At 50.0% G+C, this 19,247-nt stretch overlaps 1 protein-coding gene and 1 long non-coding RNA gene across 5 annotated transcripts; one reads left to right on the top strand and one right to left on the bottom strand.

The window, feature by feature from the left end:
* The first annotated feature begins 873 nt into the window (after positions 1 to 873).
* On the top strand, positions 874 to 3,646 carry ABHD11 (abhydrolase domain containing 11). Of its 4 annotated transcripts, none has more exons than XM_066274545.1 (6): positions 874 to 1,377; positions 1,544 to 1,679; positions 2,260 to 2,505; positions 2,660 to 2,848; positions 2,949 to 3,130; positions 3,351 to 3,646. In XM_066274545.1, the coding sequence occupies exons 1-6, from the start codon at positions 1,259 to 1,261 to the stop codon at positions 3,481 to 3,483; spliced, it is 1,005 nt and encodes a 334-aa protein (XP_066130642.1). In that variant the 5' UTR covers positions 874 to 1,258; the 3' UTR covers positions 3,484 to 3,646. The 4 variants fall into 4 exon arrangements, with proteins under 4 accessions (XP_066130642.1, XP_066130644.1, XP_066130645.1 ...); XM_066274547.1 differs by having other exon boundaries at positions 883 to 1,377; positions 2,678 to 2,848; XM_066274548.1 differs by having other exon boundaries at positions 891 to 1,377; positions 2,332 to 2,505.
* Positions 3,603 to 4,810, bottom strand: LOC136334411 (uncharacterized). Its single transcript, XR_010731152.1, has 4 exons — positions 4,660 to 4,810; positions 4,233 to 4,327; positions 3,889 to 4,009; positions 3,603 to 3,807 (listed from the first exon to the last, which is right to left on the bottom strand). It is a non-coding gene; the product is annotated as an uncharacterized lncRNA (long non-coding RNA).
* Positions 4,811 to 19,247: the final 14,437 nt, after the last annotated feature.

Genomic DNA, 19,247 nt, shown 5'->3' with positions numbered 1-19,247 from the left:
AGTACAAACATCTGGCCAGGGTTTGACCCTGGCCTTACATTTTGACTCGCATTATGAATGGCAGACCAGAGGTTCCAGTTTGCCTCAGTTTCCCTATCTGTAAAGAGTGGGGATGGGAGATGGTTAAAGATAACCTCTAGGGTCCTTCCTAGCTCTTTCTATATAGTTCACGACTTCAGGATGTGTAAGAGGTACTCCTTTAGGCCTCTCTGGGCAACCTCGCCCCTGCCCCTCACCCCCCAGCCCCTCACCACCACCCCTACCACGCCCCCCATCCCACCCCCGCGCTGTAGAGCGCCGCGCCTCCAGGCTGAGCTCTAAGGGAGCCATTCCAGGTGCCTCCCGCGGGCGCCCCCTAGCGGCACAGAAAGTACAGCACGCACCCAAGGCCGTGCGTGAGGCGAGAGGAGCGTACCAGACGCGGCGTCGGACGCGGATCAAGGCAGCGCCTCCCTGGCTTGCCTACAGCCCCGCGGCTGCCTAGAGCAGGCATCAAAACCCAGGACCAGGCCCTGGCCGGTTGGCTCAGCGGTAGAGCGTCGGCCTGGCGTGCGGGGGACCCGGGTTCGATTCCCGGCCAGGGCACACAGGAGAAGCGCCCATTTGCTTCTCCACCCCCACCCCCTCCTTCCTCTCTGTCTCTCTCTTCCCCTCCCGCAGCCAAGGCTCCATTGGAGCAAAGATGGCCAGGCGCTGGGGATGGCTCCTTGGCCTCTGTCCCAGGCGCTAGAGTGGTTCTGGTCGCGGCAGAGCGACGCCCCGGAGGGGCAGAGCACCCCCCCCCCCCCGTGGGCAGAGCACCGCCCCTGGTGGGCGTGCCGGGTGGATCCTGGTCGGGCGCATGCGGGAGTCTGACTGTCTCTCCCCGTTTCCAGCTTCAGGAAAAAAAAAACAAAAAAAAAAAAAAAAACCAGGACCCAGAACAGCTGGGGCCGGATACCCAGACTGGAGGGCCCAGACTCGTCGCAAGGACTCTGCGCCGGACAGAGCCAGGTCTTCCGGTAGTCCTGCTCAGGGCGTGGCCAGGGGCGGTGCTGCCGCCTTCGGGATTTGTATTGGCGCAGGGGTCGAAGCTGGAGGGGCAGACTGTTCCCTGGGATTTCGTAAGGAATCGTGAACGAAGGCGGGGAACTCCGCGATACCGGGCGGGCAGAGGGCGGAGCTCCAGTGGGAACTGGGCGGGGCTCAGCAAAAGCAGAAAGCGAGCTAGGCTACAGGACGTGCTTGCGAAACACGTGCCGCTCCCGGGCACCCGGGCATGCTCAGTTGGACCCGCGCCTGGAGGCTCCCGTATGGGGGTCTCGAGCCCTCCAGAACCAGCTTGTCCAGGCTGCCTGTCGCACCCAGCAGCAGCGGCCGAGGCGGAGCCGAGCCAAGGTCAGCCAAGGGCGCCCGGTGGGAGGTTGTCGTTTAACCACCCTCCTCCGGTCCGGCGCCGACAGTCCCACCTTCTTCGCTTGGACCTGCCTCCTCCCAGGCCGTTCCACCAAATTTCTTCCCCAGCAGGCTCAGTATCACCCCTTATCCTTGCTCCTTCCTCCAGACCGTTGCCGCTTTCCTACAAGCTTCTGGATGGGGAGGCGGCCCGCCCGGCCCTCGTCTTTCTGCATGGGCTTTTCGGCTGCAAAACAAACTTCAACTCTATCGCTAAGGCTCTGGCCCAGCAGACAGGCCGGAGGGTGAGTTTCCGAGGGAGGCGGGATCCCGCAGGAGGCGGGATCGGTGGGCGGGATCAGGGCTGAGGCTGAGGCGGGGCCAGCTACTCTGCCCTCACTGCTCCGCCTGAGCGGAAACGAAAGGACAGACAGGTTGACCTTCTAAAGATGGAGTCCGTAGGGCAGACCCAGGTCCTGATGGACCCCATTCATTCTCTCCATCCAGCCAGCCTATCTCCATCTAAATGCTCCAAAATGAGCTAGGCTCCGCTGTTCATTGCCTAAATAGCCCTATTCTCACTAAGGGGGCCAGCCCCTTGCTTGTTCACCAGGGATGACAGGGTACTACTTATCCCCGCTTATAGCAATACATCTTTCTGTGCTTCAGCTGTCGGAAATTCTTGGTGTTTGCTTTCTCTGGGGTTGTCAACCCACCAGGCCAGGCCTTCAGAGATGTGGTTACACTCCTTGGCCTTCTCTTCTGTGTCATTGACCCCAGGTTCTTCATCTGGGCCACTTAGGTCTGGGAACTGGGCCCTCTTACCATCTGGGCCCTTCTTCTTCTTCAGAATCTCTCCAGTTTCTCCATCCCTTCAACCTGTAGGTCTTCCAGGCCTTTGGCTGTCCATGCCCTGAATGTGGATGCCAGTGCTGCCCCCCTCACTCCACTCTCCAGGTGCTGACAGTGGATGCTCGGAATCATGGTGACAGCCCCCACAGCCCGGACATGAGCTATGAGGCCATGAGCCAGGACCTTCAGGACCTCCTGCCCCAACTGGGCTTAGTGCCCTGTGTCCTCATTGGCCACAGCATGGGAGGCAAGACAGCTATGCTGCTGGCATTACAAAGGGTGAGCTGTTCCAATCTGGGGCTTCCTCCCATCCAGTATTAGATCCTGAGGGTCCAGCAGGCAACCTGACACCCAAAGGAGCCTCGGATGGTCAAGTTCAGGATAAGGGACTCTGCCTGCAACTTACTGTGCATGCCCTACGGCTGGTCTCCAGTCCAGTTCTCTCCCACAGCCAGAGCTGGTGGAGCGTCTGGTTGCTGTGGACATTAGCCCAGTGGAGACTACATCCGTCTCGGACTTTCCAGCCTACATGGCAGCCATGAGGGCCATAAACATCCCGGATGAGGTACCCCGCTCCTGTGCCCGCAAACTGGTGGATAAACAGCTCAGCTCTCTTATCCAGGTGATATCCTCAAGTCCCCAAATAGTGCTGGTTGAAACCTGTCAAGGGAAGAGTGGCTTCCCAGGCCTCACAGAGAGCCCCCCAACTGCGCCCCTCGTAGGACATGGCTGTGCGGCAGTTCCTTCTCACTAACCTGGTGGAGGCAGATGGGCGCTTTGTATGGAGGGTGAACTTGGATGCGTTGGCCCAGCATGTGGACAAAATCTTGGCCTTCCCACCACGACAAGAATCCTATCCTGGGCCAACCCTCTTCCTCCTTGGTGGAAACTCTGATTTCGTGCAGTAAGCCAGTCTGGGTGGTAGGTGGGGCATACCTTACTTATCCAGTCCCCTGCCTTGCAGTGCGGGGGGTGGGTGCTTGAGTGTGGGCAGGGAGCTCCTGAGAGCTTGGAAACACCACGGGGCATGTGGCTCTTCATCTTTCCTGCTCTGCCTTCACTTCTCTTTTCTAACCATCTTCCCACTTTCACCCCTTTTTGGCGGCCTTCTCTTCAACGGACAGCCCCAGCCACCATGCTGAGATTAAGCGACTCTTCCCTCGGGCCCAGACGCAGACCGTGCCTAATGCTGGCCACTGGATTCATGCTGACCGTCCACAGGACTTCATGGCTGCCATCCGAGGCTTCCTGGCCTAAGAGTTGCTGGGGAGAAGGGTCGTATTTGAAACCCCAGGCTTCGAGGCCCTGTGGCCTGCTCCGTGCTTCTGCACGGAGGGGTTCAGGTGGTCACTACGAGGGCATGATGTGCAAAGGTGGACGGACTTCAAGTTTTAATGAATAAAGACAGCTCTCAAGGTTCTGGGCTGAGTTCTCTCACCACCAGCGCCTCCACCGACCCCGGGGGAATCGGATCCATGGGGCCCTGGCTGCTCCGGGGGCCGTGGAGGCTCTCAGTGTGCCTCTGGACTCTCTCTGCAGCTGACTCTCGACCCGCTGCCTCACCAGCTGCTGCACGTCCTCCTGGGGGCAGAGAGCAGTTTCAGGGGCAGAGCCGGGGCCATCTCCCCTTTCCTCCCAGGCCCACTGGCATTTCCACTCTACCTCCCAGGCCTCCAACTCCTGCTTCAGTCTCAGTTTCTCCTCCAGGACCTCCAGCAACTGGGCCTCCACAACTCGTAACTTGGCTTTGCATGTGTCCAGCTCAGCCTCCACTGCCTGCTTCCTGCAGGTAGCAGGGAGAAGAGCCTGAGGCCTAGGACCTACAGATGTGATGCTGGGCCCTGGGAGTGGGCAAGTATGGCCACAGCCCCTGTCTTATGACAGGGTGGTTATTTTTGTATGGCTTTTCTTCTAGGAATATCTGACTTGCCCATCCCCTCTTCTAGCAGGACAGAGTCCTGAGGGTGAGCCACCCACTGCCCCTGCAACCCCCAGCGGCCTCTCACTTGGCAATGGCTTCATCCCGTTCCTGGAGGACTTGGTCCAGCGAGGGCTCGGTCTGGATGTCCCCCAGTGCTCTAGTCACTTAGGATTCTGGGCTCTGTTGTAGAGTGGTAGAAGAAGGAACAGTGATCGTGGGCTGGCCTATATGAGGTGCCCCACTCTGGGTCTTTCTGCCCTGGTCCTGGGGCCTGATGCTGATACCAAGAGAGGCAGGGTCTGAAACATTTTGTACCTGCCCCTCAGTGCCCCAGGCTTGTGGACTTGTGAAAGTAGGGCAGGGGAATTCATGCCCTGGTGGGGGGTAGCAGGTGTGGCCTGTGCCTGGCCTAAGGGTAAGCAGAGAAAGCACCATGTTTGGACCCCCAAGGGGAAAAGGTGTTCTCACCTGAGCCCAGGACCGAGACAAAGTGGGTTGAGGAGAATACTTACCCCCTTAAGGGCCCCAGACAGAGAGGGTGGCCTGGTGACAGGAACTCTTGTCAGTTGGGTGGGGTGGGTAGAGGACATGGCACTTTGCCCTCCCTTCCTGGCCAGGCACTCCCTGTTAGGCTCCACCCCAGGCAAGCAGGCAGGCCTGCCAGATCTCTGCCCCCCACCTCACCCCCAGATTCTAGAACCCTCCAGCCAGGCTGGGATCCTCATTTGCTTTCCTTACCCCAAGGGGGCACTCTACCCACATCAGGAAATGAGAAAGGCTGGACAGAGCCAGGGCTACTCGAATGCTGAGAGATAGGTACCCCCGCCCCCAACTTGAAGGGCTGGCATCTTGGTATTTTTTTTTTCTTTTTTTTTGTATTTTTCTGAAGCTGGAAACGGGGAGAAACAGTCAGACAGACTCCCGCATGCGCCCGACCGGGATCCACCCGGCATGCCCACCAGGGGCAACGCTCTGCCCCTCCGGGGCGTCGCTCTGTTGCGACCAGAGCCACTCTAGCGCCTGAGGCAGAGGCCACAGAGCCATCCCCAGCGCCCGGGCCATCTTTGCTCCAATGGAGCCTCGCTGCGGGAGGGGAAGAGAGAGACAGAGAGGAAGGAGAGGGGGAGGGGTGGAGAAGCAGATGGGCGCTTCTCCTGTGTGCCCTGGCCGGGAATTGAACCCGGGACTTCTGCACGCCAGGCCAACGCTCTACCACTGAGCCAACCGGCCAGGGCCGCATCTTGGTATCTTGAATGGCATTTCCACACATACAACTATAACCTCACCTCAGCAGAAAACAGAAGGAAAAAGTTGAACCATTCCTGGCACATTCTATTCTTAGCAACATTGCTCTTTATTCCTCCAGTATTTCCACCATTCTGATCCTTGAGCATGGTGGGTCTGCTGTGCTCTGGAGGGGTCTTGGTGTACCACTCCTCTCAGATTATTGAGCACATCAGTGACATCAAAGGTGTAAAGAAATTTTTTCCATTAAGAGACCTCTTCAGTAAGGTTACAGCTTGAAGATTAGATCCTCAACTCAGCTGTAAATAGTTCCTCCAAGACCCCCCAGGAAGTCCCCTGCAGACAGGACTCGTGGCTGTCCATAGGCCCTACTCAGGTACTTCTCCACCAGCCAGACTAGACAGTTTCTTTGGTTGAACCCCAGGCAGAGGTTAGGGTTGGGCTGTGCCCCCTAATGTAACACCCCTTTTGTTGAGATTCTGTGTGTTTCAGGAGGTTGCTCTTATGTATGAGCCAGACAGGACCCCTGCTCTCAGGGACCTCCAGGGCTAACAAAAGTGGAGCATGGATATAATCAGAAAAAGGTGTTAGGGGACCAGAGGCAGTGGGAGCACAAAGGCTCTTCACCCCCAGTTAGTCAAAGGGGGCCCCACAGGAGCTTGACCAAAATGAATTCTGCAGCCAGCCAGCAATCAGCCAGGGGAAAGGCTAACACTGCCAGGCATGTTTTTTATTTCGACTTTATTTGGAATCAATTTCAAACTATTCTTTGATGTCCAGAAAAATATCCTTTTAGGGTAACAAAAAAAACATGGTATCAAGCATTGTACCCAGTTGTCACATCTCTCTAGTCTCCCTCTATCTAGAACAATTTGTTTGAGTTTCATGGCCTTGACATATTTGAAGATTACAAGGAAGTTCTTTTTAAAAACTATAGGAAAGTTATTTTAGATCATCCTTCGACCTGGGTTTGTCCAATCCTTTCTCTTGATTAGACCACTGTTACACATTTTGGGACGATCACAGAAATGAGGCAGTGTTCTCATCCAATATCATTTGGAACCATGACTGATGGGTTTTGGGGGGATTTTTTGGGTTTTTTTTTTTACAGGGACAGAGAGAGAGTCAGAGACAGACAGGAACGGAGAGAGAGATGAGAAGCATCAATCATCAGTTTTTCGTTGCAATACCTCAGTTTTTTTGTTTTGTTTTTTTGTATCTTGGGGTACTTTCCTTCTATATCCATTTTATTAAGTGTTTTAAACAAATGAATATTGTATCTTATCAAATGCATTTCCTGCATCTATTGTTAGGATCATATTTTTGTCCTTTGTGTTTTGTTTTGTTTTTTAATTTAATTTATTTACTTATTTTATAGAGAGAGAGAGAGTCAGAGTGAAGGATAGACAGGGACAGACAGGAACAGAGAGATGAGCAGCATCAATCATTAGTTTTTTGTTGCGCATTGTGACACCTTAGTTGTTCATTGATTGCTTTCTCATATGTGCCTTGACCATGGGCCTTCAGCAGACCGAGTAACCCCTTGCTTGAGCCAGCAACCTTGGGTCCAAGCTGCTGAACTTTTTTGCTCAAACCAGATGAGCCCACGCTCAAGCTGGCGACCTTGGGGTCTCGAACCTGGGTCCTCTGCATCCCAGTTTGACGCTCTATCCACTGTACCACCGCCTGGTCAGGCTGACTGATGGTATTAATGTTAATTGATAGTGATTAATAAGTGTTAGGGAAGGAGGTACTTTGAGATGTTTGTTTTTTTATTCATTTTTAGAGAGGAGAGAGAGGGGGAGAGAGAGAGACAGAGAAGAGAGAAGGGGGGAGGAGCTGGAAGCATCAACTCCCATATGTGCCTTGACCAGGGAAGCCCAGGGTTTCGAACTGGCGACCTCAGCATTTTCAGGTCAACACTTTATCCACTGCGCCACCACAGGTCAGGCCATACTTTGAGATGTTGACACTTCCTTTTCTTCATCCCACTTCCACTCATAGATTTTAATTAATTTTTATTTATTCTTTTTTTTTTTTTTTTTTTTTTTTTTTTTTTTTTTTTTTTAGAGAGACAGGGAGAGAGAGGAGAGAGAGACAGAGAGAGAAGGGGAGGAGCTGGAAGCATCAACTCCCATATGTGCCTTGACCAGGCAAGCCCAGGGTTTCGAACCAGCGACCTCAGCATTTCCAGGTCGACGCTTTATCCACTGCGCCACCACAGGTCAGGCCTTTTTTCTTTTTTTTTTTTTTTTAATTAATTTTTATTTATTTTATTTATTTATTTTTTTTAGAGAGGAGAGAGAGACAGAGAGGGAGAGAGAGGAGAGAGAGCCACTCATAGGTTTTAGCATCCATTGATGTTCAGCATCCATCACAAATTTTAATTTTTTGGTGACAGACAGAGGGACAGATAGGGACAGGCAGACGGAAGGGAGAGAGATGAAAAGTGTCAATTTTAAAAACTTTTTAGATTTTATTTATTCATTTTTAGAGAGGGAAAAAAAGGGGGGGGGAACAGGAAGCATCAACTCCCATATGTGCCTTGACCAGGCAAGCCCAGGGTTTCAAACCAGTGACCTCAGCATTCCAGGTCAATGCTTTATCCACTGCACCACCACAGGTCAGGGTGATGAGATGCATCAATTCTTCATTGAGGTACCTTAGTTGTTCATTGATTGCTTTCTCATATATGCCTTGACCAGGTGTGTGTGGGGGGGGCTACAACAGAGCAAGTGACCCCTTGCTCAAGCCAGCAATCTTGGGCTTCAAGCCAGTGACCTTTGGGTTCAAGCCAGCCAAAATGGGGTCATGTCCATGATCCCACATTCAAGCCAGCGACCCCACTCAAGCTGGTAAGCCTGTGCTCAACGCGGATGAGCCCATGCGCAAGCCAATGACCTCAGGGTTTCGAACTTAGGTCCTGTGTCCCAGTCCAACACTCTATCCACTGCGCCACCACCTGGTCAGGCTAAAAAAAAAAAAATAGAACGAAAAGGCAGAAGAGGGTTGAATTCTCTCTTCCTGACCACTTGAGGTGGCATACTGGTTTTCTCCTGCCTGGAACTGGTCATCAGTGTTCCTGGATCTCAGGCCTTTGTACTCAGACTGGAACTACACCAACAACTTTCCAAGTCTCCTTCTTACCCGTGGCAGATTGTGGGACTTCTCAGCCTCGGTAATCTGTGAGTCAATTTCACATAATAAATTTCTCCATATTTATAATATTTGTCTGATTCTCTGGAGAACCTTAACTAATACAATTTACATATATGGAAAAGTTTACATTTTGAGCTTAAATTCCAATCCAACAGCACAGGGATTGCTGTTGGATCATCCAGCTTTCCCTCTTTCCATATTTTACCCACTTGCCCTAATTGTCTTCAATATATTTCATAATTTGTTCAATCTCCCTGTATGTAGCTAATCACCCACCAAAAATATGGCTTTCTCCAACTTAAATGCCCTTCTCACATGAGCTCAGCTCCTGCAGGGCTGCCTTCCCACCCCATTCCCATGCCTTCCTCATGTATGGCCCTGGCTGCCACTGAGGTGTCAAACCTTTCTAAGAGCTTTACAGTCACTCATTATGCATTCCACAAATATTTATTGAGCACCTACTATGTTCCAGGCGTGTTTCCAGGTGATGGACATAAACCGGAAAGACAGACATAATTCCCTAACATCACAGAGTTCACATTTTTTTTTTTTTGTATTTTTCTGAAGTCGGAAACTGGGAGACAGTCAGACAGACTCCTGTATGCGCCCAACCGGGATCCACCCAGCACGCCCACCAGGGGGCAATGCTCTGCCCATCTGGGGCGTCACTCTGTTGCAACGAGCCATTCTAGCGCCTGAGGCAGAGGCCATGGAGCCATCCCCAGCGCCCGGGCCATCTTTGCTCCAGTGGAGCCTTGGCTGCGGGAGGGGAAGAGAGAGAGAGGAAGGAGAGGGGGAGGGGTGGAGAAGCAGATGAGCGCTTCTCCTGTGTGCCCTGGCCAGGAATCGAACCTGAGACTTCCGCACACCAGGCCAACGCTCTACCACTGAGCCAACCAGCCAGGGCCAGAGTTCACATTCTAATGAGGGGAGATAAATAATAAACAAATGGCCAAGTATATCAGTAAGAAGTGCTGTGGAGAAAAATTGAGCAGGGAGAAAGAGAGGAAGGACCTGGAGCCTGCTATTTTACATAATCTGGTACTACGTTAATGATCACAATTTTATTTATTTATTTTTTTTTTCCTGAAGCTGGAAACGGGGAGAGACAGTCAGACTCCTGCATGCGCCCGACCGGGATCCACCCGGCATGCCCACCAGGGGCTACGCTCTGCCCACCAGGGGGCGATGCTCTGCCCCTCCGGGGCGTCGTTCTGTTGCGACCAGAGCCACTCTAGCGCCTGAGGCAGAGGCCAAGGAGCCATCCCCAGTGCCCAGGCCATCTTTGCTCCAATGGAGCCTCGCTGCGGGAGGAGAAGAGAGAGACAGAGAGGAAGGAGAGGGGGAGGGGTGGAGAAGCAGATGGGCGCTTCTCCTGTGTGCCCTGGCCGGGAATCAAACCCAGGACTTCTGCACTCCAGGCCAACTCTCTACCACTGAGCCAACCGGCAGGGCATGATCACAATTTTTTTTAAAGATTTTATTAGTTTTACAGAGAGAGGAAAAGTGTTGGGGGGGTGAGAAGTATCAACTCATAGTTGCTTCACTAGGTGTTCATTGATTGCTTGTCATATGTGCCTTGACTGGGCAAGCCCAGGGATTTGAACCGGTGACCTCAGCATTTCAGGTCAATGCTTTATCCATTTTGCCACCACAGGCCAGGCAATCACAAATATTAAAACATCACTTAGGCCTGACCAGGCGGTGGCGCAGTGGATAGAGCATCAGACTGGGATGCAGAGGACCCAGGTTCGAGACCCCGACGTCACCAGCTTGAGCGCGAGCTCATCTGGTTTGAGCAAAGATCACAAGCTTGGACCCAAGGTCGCTGGCTTGAGCAAGGGGTTACTCGGTCAGCTGTAGCCCCACGGTCAAGGCACATATGAGAAAGCAAGCAATGAACAACTAAGGTGTCACAACGAAAAACTAATGATTGATGCTTCTCATCTCTCTGTTCCTGTCTGTCTGTCCCTGTCTATCCCTCCCTCTGACTCTCTGTCTCTGTAAAAAAAAACAAAAACAAAACATTACTTAGGCCTGACCAGGCGGGGTTGCAGTGGCTAGAGCATCGGACTGGGAAGCAGAAGACTCAGGTTCGAAACCCCGAGGTTGCCAGCTTGAGCGCGGGCTCATCTGGTTTGAGCAAAGCTCACCAGCTTGGACCCAAGGTCGCTGGCTTGAGCAGGGGGTTACGTGGTCTGCTGAAGGCCTGCGGTCAAGGCACATATGAGAAAGCAATCAATGAACAACTAAGGTGTCGCAACAAAAAACTAATAATTGATGCTTCTCATCTCTCTCCGTTCCTGTCTGTCTGTTTTTATCTATTCCTCTCTCTGACTCTGTTTCTGTAAATAAATTAAATTAAATTAAAATTAAAAAAAAAACATCACTTAGACCTAACCTGTGGTGGCACAGTGGATTTGAAACCCATAGCTTGCCCAGTCAAGGCATATAGGAAAAGCAACTAGTACAAGTTGATGCTTCCCACTCCTCACCCCTTCTCTCTCTCTCTCTCCTATCTCTAAAATCAATAAATAAAATATTCCCCAAAATAACACTTACATGAAAAACAACCATTCTCATGACTTGGAATAATATTTCCAGCAGTAGACTCATTCATGAATTTAAAAAGTGCTGTATTTCCAAGTGCAAGTGAAGGTGTCATGTTCAAGAAAACTGTACAGGAAAGTCAAAGGAGATGCTAGAGAAAACATATGACATATGACAATGAAAGACAGAAATGAAGGGTTTGAATAAACACTTTCACAAACCACAAAAATAGAACAGAATTTGTTTCAAAATAGTTATTCTAAAAAGTAAGTAACTTAAAATATTTTAATAAAGATAAGTAATGAGATAAGATGAGCTTATCTCATTTGCATCTCTAAATGTTTATATTAGAATATTGGGCCAAAAAAAAAATTTTAACCTTATCACTGGGAAAAAGAGGGAATGACCTTATTTATATTCAGGCATATAGTGAATTCCATCACAAAGCTCTTCCTCAAACATCACACACTGAGCACTGGGACTCATCCCAGCTTTCCACTGCCCACATCGCCTTCTTCCCCAGCTCCCCTAGGGTGGCTGAGCCCGGGTCTCGGGGAAGATGGTTACAGGCTATGGTCGATTGGGTGGGGGAAGCCAGAGGGGGAAAGGGAGCTGCCAGTGGGGCTTTGTGGTCAAAATAGCTGGAATGTGCAGGGCTGGGTAGCTTACAAAGTGTGTCTCGCAACCCTCATGATTGTGTTTGTGTTTAATCCCTGAGCCTCATCATCCTCTTCTGTGGACTCATGGAGGGCCACACTGATAAGGTCATGGTCAGGTTACACAGTGGCCAGCACTTTGATGGGCTCAGGGCCAGACTTACCAGAAGAGGAGAAAGAGGGAGTAAGCCTGTCAGAAAACAACAGAAAAGCAACGACGGGAGGATGTCAAACACACACACACACACACACACTTTCCCTGGCCAAGGGATGCCCCTTCCTGCTCCACACCCCCTATGATTCTGACCCAGGGACATTTCTGTTCCTGAATCCTACACAAGCTGTCTCCTCTTTCTCCTCCAGATCCCTACAACCTGTACTTCCCCATCATTGTCTTGTCACTGTCAAGGTGTTTCTCCCACCATCCCAAGGGTATTCTGAAAGGCAGGTCGTGACTGCCATCCCAACCTGGACACAGGGGTGCTGAGCTGTGATGGAATCGGCAAGGCGACACCAGCCTTGTCCAGCAGATGGCAGCAGTAGCCAATATCAGGGATCCAGTGGGCTAGGGGCTGCCTCAGCCCTGCAGCCTATGGGATAGAGATCCAGGGGCCTTGGTTGCTTTCAAATGCCCAGCTTTTCTCTCAGTGCTCCTCTGTGGGAACACTGTTCATTCCAGAGGGTGTTTGCCACTTACTCCTCAAATACACTTTTTGTGCCAGCCTTGGGGAATCAGTGAGAACTGATCCGGTTGCTTCCCTTCATCTAATGAGGGGACAGACACCCGTCACAAACTATATCCACACAGGACAAGAAGTGCTATGACAGCACTAAGTGCTATTCTCCATCTGATCTTCCTCTATTCATCCTTTAAATCCCAAATCAAATGCCCTGCCTCCTCTGTGAAGTGGTCCCTGATCACAGGAAGTTGGCTGCTCTGGGGTCCAATGGCATCTTGTGCAGCAGTGTCCGTTTTAGCCTCTGCCATGTTCTGGCTCCTCTGTCTGCCCGTCCCTCACCTATCAGGGAGTATTCCAGTTCCACCTTGAGCCCTTGTTTCTTCTTCCATAGACATACACATACACACACACGCTCCCTGGACTGTGGCATACAACTTCCATCTCCACACCAAACTAAAATACTTCTGCCTCCCAAGTCTCCAGCTGGTATTCCACACCAACTCCTCATCAACCATCTACTTGTCTTTCTAGATGTCAGGGCTATGCATCTGGTCTGAAGCCTTCCCCACCCTCAATCTCTTCCTCCTCTTAAGCACCAATTCTGCCCTCATCTGCACACAATCAGTCACCAAGGCCTATTGCCTCTAGTTCATAATATCTGTCGTCATTTTCATGTTTTACAATGGACATATTACTATATATTTTTAAAAGATTTTATTTGTTGGCCCTGGCCGGTTAGCTCAGTGGTAGAGCATCGGCCTGGCGTACATAAGTCCCGGGTTCGATTCCTAGCCAGGGCACACAGGAGAAGCGCCCATCTGCTTCTCCACCCCTCTCCCTCCCCTTCCTCTCTGTCTCTCTCTTCCCCTCCCGCAGCCAAGGCTCCATTGGAGCAAAGATGGCCCGGGCGCTGGGGATGGCTCCTTGGCCTCTGCCCCAGGCACTAGAGTGGCTCTGGTCGTGACAGAGCAACGCCCTGGAGGGGCAGAGCATCACCCCCTGGTGGGCAGAGCGTCGCCCCCTGGTGGGCGTGCCGGGTGGATCCTGGTCGGGCGCATGCGGGAGTCTGTCTGACTGTCTCTCCCCATTTCCAGCTTCAGAAAAATACAAAAAAAAAAAAAAAAAGATTTTATTTGTTGCTTTTAGAGAAGAGCAGAGAAGGAGGGGAAGAATTGGAAGCATCAACTCATAGTAGTTGCTTCTTATATTTGCCTTAACAGAGCAAGCCCGGGATTTCAAACTAGGGACCTCAGTGTTCCAAGTCAATGCTTTATCCATTGTGCTACCACAAGTCAGGCTCCATATTTTTTTTAATTATTGAAATAAGGTTAGTAATATTAAATAAACCTTTGAAGTGCCTTTGACACTTTTCTGCAACCCAAAGGGTCCTGCTTTTTTCTCTTTTTTTCTTTTCTTCCTGCTTTTATTCAGACAGTCATGGTCTCTGGTCTCTCTAGTCTCTGTCCTGAATATCACAGCAACCTGCTACAGCTAGCTATCCTCCAGGCTGCCACAGGGGGGCCTCTTTCCTTGCTTTGAGAAACTTTCATGCTAGCCCCTTCCTGCCTGGACTTCTCCCAGGAATTCCAGACTCATGTGGGCAATGGCCTACTTGTTCTCCCTATTGGGAAGTCTAATGTACAACTCAAACTTAATAGGTCCAGACCCCAAATCCTGATTTACCCACACCTTCAACCTGCTCCTCCTCCAGTTCTTCCTCCACCTTTGCAAACGCAATATTTTCTCAAGTGTTCAGGTCAAAACCCTTGACTCCAGTCATCCTTGAATCCTCTCTCTCAGTTGGCTCTACCTTTAAAATGTATCCAGAATAACCTGACCTGTGATGGCGCAGTGGACAAGCGTCAACTTGGAATGCTAAGGTCGCCAGTTCAAAACCCCGGGCTTCCTCAGTCAAGGTACATATGAGAAGTAACTACTACTAGGTGTTGATGCTTCCTGCTCCTACCCCCACCCTTTCTCTCTCTCTCCTCACTCTAAAATCAATAAATAATATCTTAAAATTTTTTATTTTTTATTTTTTTTTTAATGTTTTTTTTATTTATTCATTTTAGAGAGGAGGGGGAGAGATAGAGATAGAGAGAGAGAGAGAGAGAGAGAGAGAGGGGGGAGGAGCAAGAAGCATCAACTCCCATATGTGCCTTGACCAGGCAAGCCAGGGTTTTGAACCGGCAACCTCAGTGTTTCCAGGTTGACGCTTTATCCGCTGCGCCACCACAGGTCAGGCCATCTTAAAATTTTTTAAAATATCCAGAATATGACCACTTCTCACCACTACCACTGCCATCCTTTTGTGCCAACTACCTGCAATATTGCAACCACTTCCTAAATGATGTCTCTGCTTCCTCTATGGCCCTTCAGTCTTTTCTCCACCCATCAGTCAGAATAATCCTGTTAAAGCCCAAGATGGATCAGAATAATCCTGTTAAAGCCCAAGATGGATCGTGTCCCTCCTCAGCTCAAAACCCTCCTGCGGCTCCCATCCTACACTGCCTGGTCGGTGGTGGTGCAGTGGATGGAGTGTCAACCTGGGATGCTGAGGTAACAGGTTCGAAACCCCAAGGTCCAGGCTTGAGCAGGGGCTCACCACCTTGAGCGCAGGGTCATCAGCTTGAGCATGGGATTACAGATATGACCCCATGGTCGTTGGTTGGAGTCCAAGGTTGTTGGCTTGTCATCGGCTTGGCTTGAGTCCCCCCTCTCAACTCATGTATGAGAAGCAATCAGTGAACAATTAACTAAAGTGATGCAATTGATGCTTCTCATCTCTCTCCATTCCTGTCTGTTTCTTGTTTAAAAAAAAAAAAAAAAAAATGCCAAAGGATGCAATCACTTACAAGACCCCTTCCTCAACTTCTTTGACTTTAGCTTTTCTGAGCACTTTCTCACCTACTATGCTCCAGGCATCATCTTTGCCTTCTTGTTGTTTCTCCAACATGCTCCCTACTCATGGTCATTGCACTTGATGTTCCCTCTGCCCAGAATGCTTTTTGCCAAAGACACACATGGCCCACTCCCTCACATTTACTCAAATGCCACCCTCTCAGGCCTCTTTGACTGTTTTATTTAAAATTGGAATGCCTGCCTCAAACCCAGCACCCTTTACCCCTTCTTTCCTAGTTTATCTTCTCCATAGTACTTTATCACCATTATATATGTTATTTGTTCTTTTTAGAAAGTTGGTTTTTGTTTTTAAGATTTTTTTCATGCCTGACCAGGCGGTGGCGCAGTGGATGGACCCAGATTCGAGATCCCGAAGTTGCCAGCTTGAGCACGGGTTCATCTGGTTTAAGCAAAAGCTCACCAGCTTGGACCCAAGGTCACTGGCTCGAGCAAGGGGTTACTCAGACTGCTGAAGGCCCACGGTCAAGGCACATATGAGAAAGCAATCAATGAACAACTAAGGTGTCGCAACGAAAACCTGATGATTGATGCTTCTCATCTCTCCATTCCTGTCTGTCTGTCCCTATCTATCCCTCTCTCTGTCTCTGTAAAAAAAAAAAAAATAGAAAGTTGGTTTTTGTTTCTAAGATTTTTTTTTTATGCCTGACCAGGCGGTGGCACAGTGGATAGAGCGTCAGACTGGGGTGCAGAGGACCCAGGTTCAAACCCCAAGGTTGCCAGCTTGAGCACGGACCCATCTGGTTTAAGGAAAGCTCACCAGCTTGGACCCAAGGTCGCTGGCTTGAGCAAGGGGTTACTCGGTCTGCTGAAGGCCCGCGGTCAAGGCACATATGAGAAAGCAATCAATGAACAACTAAGGTGTCGCAATGAAAAACTAATGATTGATGCTTCTCATCTCTCTCCATTCCTGTCTGTCTGTCCCTATCTATCTCTCTCTCTGACTCTCTGTAAAAAAATAAAATAAAACAAAATAAATTATTTATTCATTTTAGAGAGGAGAGAGAGAAAGATAAGGGGGGAGGAGCGAGAAGCATTAACTCTCATATGTACCTTGACCAGGAAAACCCAGGGTTTTCAATCAGAGACCTCAGTGTATTTGGTTTTTTGTTTGTTTATCATATTTTTCCTCTACTAGAATGTGGACTCTATGAGGACAAGGATTTTTGTCTTTCTTGTTTTCTGCCACGTCCCCAACATCTAGAACAACCAGCATGTAGTAAATGCTCAATTAATACATTAAAAAAAATTTTTCCACCTGGAATGCTGAATACACTGGTTCAAGATCCTGGGCTTGGCCTGATCTGTGGTGGCGCAGTGGATAAAGCGTTGATCTGGAAATGCTGAGGTCGCTGGTTCGAAACCCTGGACTTGCCCAGTCAAGGCACATACAAGAAGCAAGTTGATGCTTTCCACCCCCCCATCCTTTCTCTCTCTCTTCTCTCTAAAACCAATAAATCTTTTAAAATTTGCCTGACTTGTGGTGGCTCAGTGGATAAAGCGTCGACCTGGAAATGCTGAGGTCGCCGGTTCGAAACCCTGGGCTTGCCTGGTCAAGGCACATATGGAAGTTGATGCTTCCAGTTCCTCCCTCGTCTCTCTCTCTCCTCTCTCTCTCTCTCTCTCTCTCTCTGTCTCTCTCTCTCTCCCTCTCTCTCCTCTCTAAAATGAATAAATAAAATAAAATAAAAAATAAATTTAACCGGCCAGGGCACACAGGAGAAGCGCCCATTTGCTTCTCCACCCCTCCGCCGCGCTTTCCTCTCTGTCTCTCTCTTCCCCTCCCGCAGCCAAGGCTCCATTGGAGCAGAGATGGCCCGGGCGCTGGGGATGGCTCTGTGGCCTCTGCCTCAGGCGCTAGAGTGGCTCTGGTCGCAATATGGCGACGCCCAGGATGGGCAGAGCATCGCCCCCTGGTGGGCAGAGCGTCGCCCCTGGTGGGCGTGCCGGGTGGATCCCGGTCGGGCGCATGCGGGAGTCTGCCTGACTGTCTCTCCCCGTTTCCAGCTTCAGAAAAATGGAAAAAAAATAAATAAATAAATAAATAAATTTAAAAAATAAAAATAAAATTTACTGATTTTATCATGAGAGGAAGGGAGAGAGAAAGAGAGTTAGACACAGGAACATTGATCCTGTATGTGCCCTGACCAGGGATTGAACTGGGAACTGCTGCACTTCCAGACAATGTCCTAACCAACTGAGCTATCTGACCAGGGCTCATTAATTCATTTTCATTAAAGCACTGGTAGTCAACCTGGTCCCTACCGCCCACTAGTGGGCGTTCCAGCTTTCATGGTGGGCAGTAGCGGAGCAACCAAAATATACATAAAAAGATAGATTTAACTATAGTAAGTTGTTTTATAAAGATTTATTCTGCAAAACAGCGAAAATCCGACATAAAGTACTTGGTAAGTAATTATTATTATATGCTTTAACTTACTGTAACTCTGCTTTATAAATTTTATAAAGTAAAGTTACTTCCCTACTTTATAAATCACCATTACTGTAGAAGTGGTGGGCGGTTAGAAAATTTTACTACTAACAGAGATACAAAAGTGGGCGGTAGGTATAAAAAGGTTGACTACCCCTGCATTAAAGGAATGAATATGTGACCTTTGTCTGAACAATAAAATTTAACATTCAGGCCTCCTTCACTCATCCCCTAGCCATGCTCACTCTCACACCTAAGCATCACAGCAGGCTCCTGAGGTTCTCCAAATGCTCCCCACCCCAGTGATTTTGGGCATACTCCTTCTTCTGTCTGGGAAACCTGCTCCACCCGCTGCTGCAATCCCACTCCACCAACCCCCAGCTTGAACAAAACCTCCTCTGGGAAGCCATCCTGGATTTCTCACATATTGAAACCATGTCTATCTCTCCCACTACATTAGGAGCACCTTAACTACAGAACAGTGGCCCCAGAGCATGGTTTCCAAGGTAATATTTGATGAATGAATAAATGATTGAATGAGGATGAGACCTATATCAGAAAGGCAGAATTTAAGGTGATGGGCACATGTTCATTCTTTATTTTCCATGTTATTATTTAATGTGCATTTCAATAAGTGATGCTTGGCATGACACCTGGGCTATCTGAGGACAGGAGCTGTGTCTCCTCTTCTTGCCCTTTCCTCACATGGCCAGACACTGGGTTCTGGGGAGTACCTATGCCTCACCCCATGAATTATGAGGCACACAGGAAAGCGCTCTGGACCAAAAGTCAGGCAGCACCTTCCCTGTCATTTGTTCCCTGTAATCCTGAGGCAAGTCCCTCTAGCATGTGAGTCCTGGTTTTGCATCTGTCAAATGGGCACCACCAAAAAGGGAGGGCACCACTAAAACTCATTCTATGGGTCGCTCAAGGTCTGGACAACTGGGAGGGGTGTGGCTGTCTCTCATGCCTAGCTACACTGAACTAGTTTTGTGCCAGGTTTTTCAGAAATAGCTGGAACAGTGTCTCTGCCAGTTAGGTAACCTGTGCCCACAGACTGCCAGCCAGGTAACCTGTGCTCACAGTCTGGGACAAATGCCAGGCCCAGACACATTGGACAGCAGGAGCTGGCCTAGCTCCAGAGAAACACCTTGGCAGCCCTGGGAAAGGGAAGAGGGTGTGCTTGGCTTGAGGGCAAGAAGGTCTGGTCCAGGGCACAGAGGGGACAGCTGGGGTGTGTGTGTGTGATTGCTGTCTCAACAAGATGCTGGCAGCGACCGGAAAAGGAGCATCTGCTACTGACTAGCCCCCCCCCCCATCACCCCTCTACAGTACTGCTAAGATCTTCCCAATAGTGCCAGAGTGTTGGGTCCCAGTTTCTAGATAGGAAAGAGGATCTCAGGCTTGGGGCTGGGGCTCACGGTTGGGGATGCATGGACACACAAGGACATACAGGCACG

The sequence above is a fragment of the Saccopteryx bilineata genome, chromosome 4 (assembly GCF_036850765.1).
Source record: "Saccopteryx bilineata isolate mSacBil1 chromosome 4, mSacBil1_pri_phased_curated, whole genome shotgun sequence".
Classification (NCBI taxonomy): domain Eukaryota; kingdom Metazoa; phylum Chordata; class Mammalia; order Chiroptera; family Emballonuridae; genus Saccopteryx; species Saccopteryx bilineata.
This window is presented reverse-complemented; position numbering and strand designations above follow the sequence as displayed.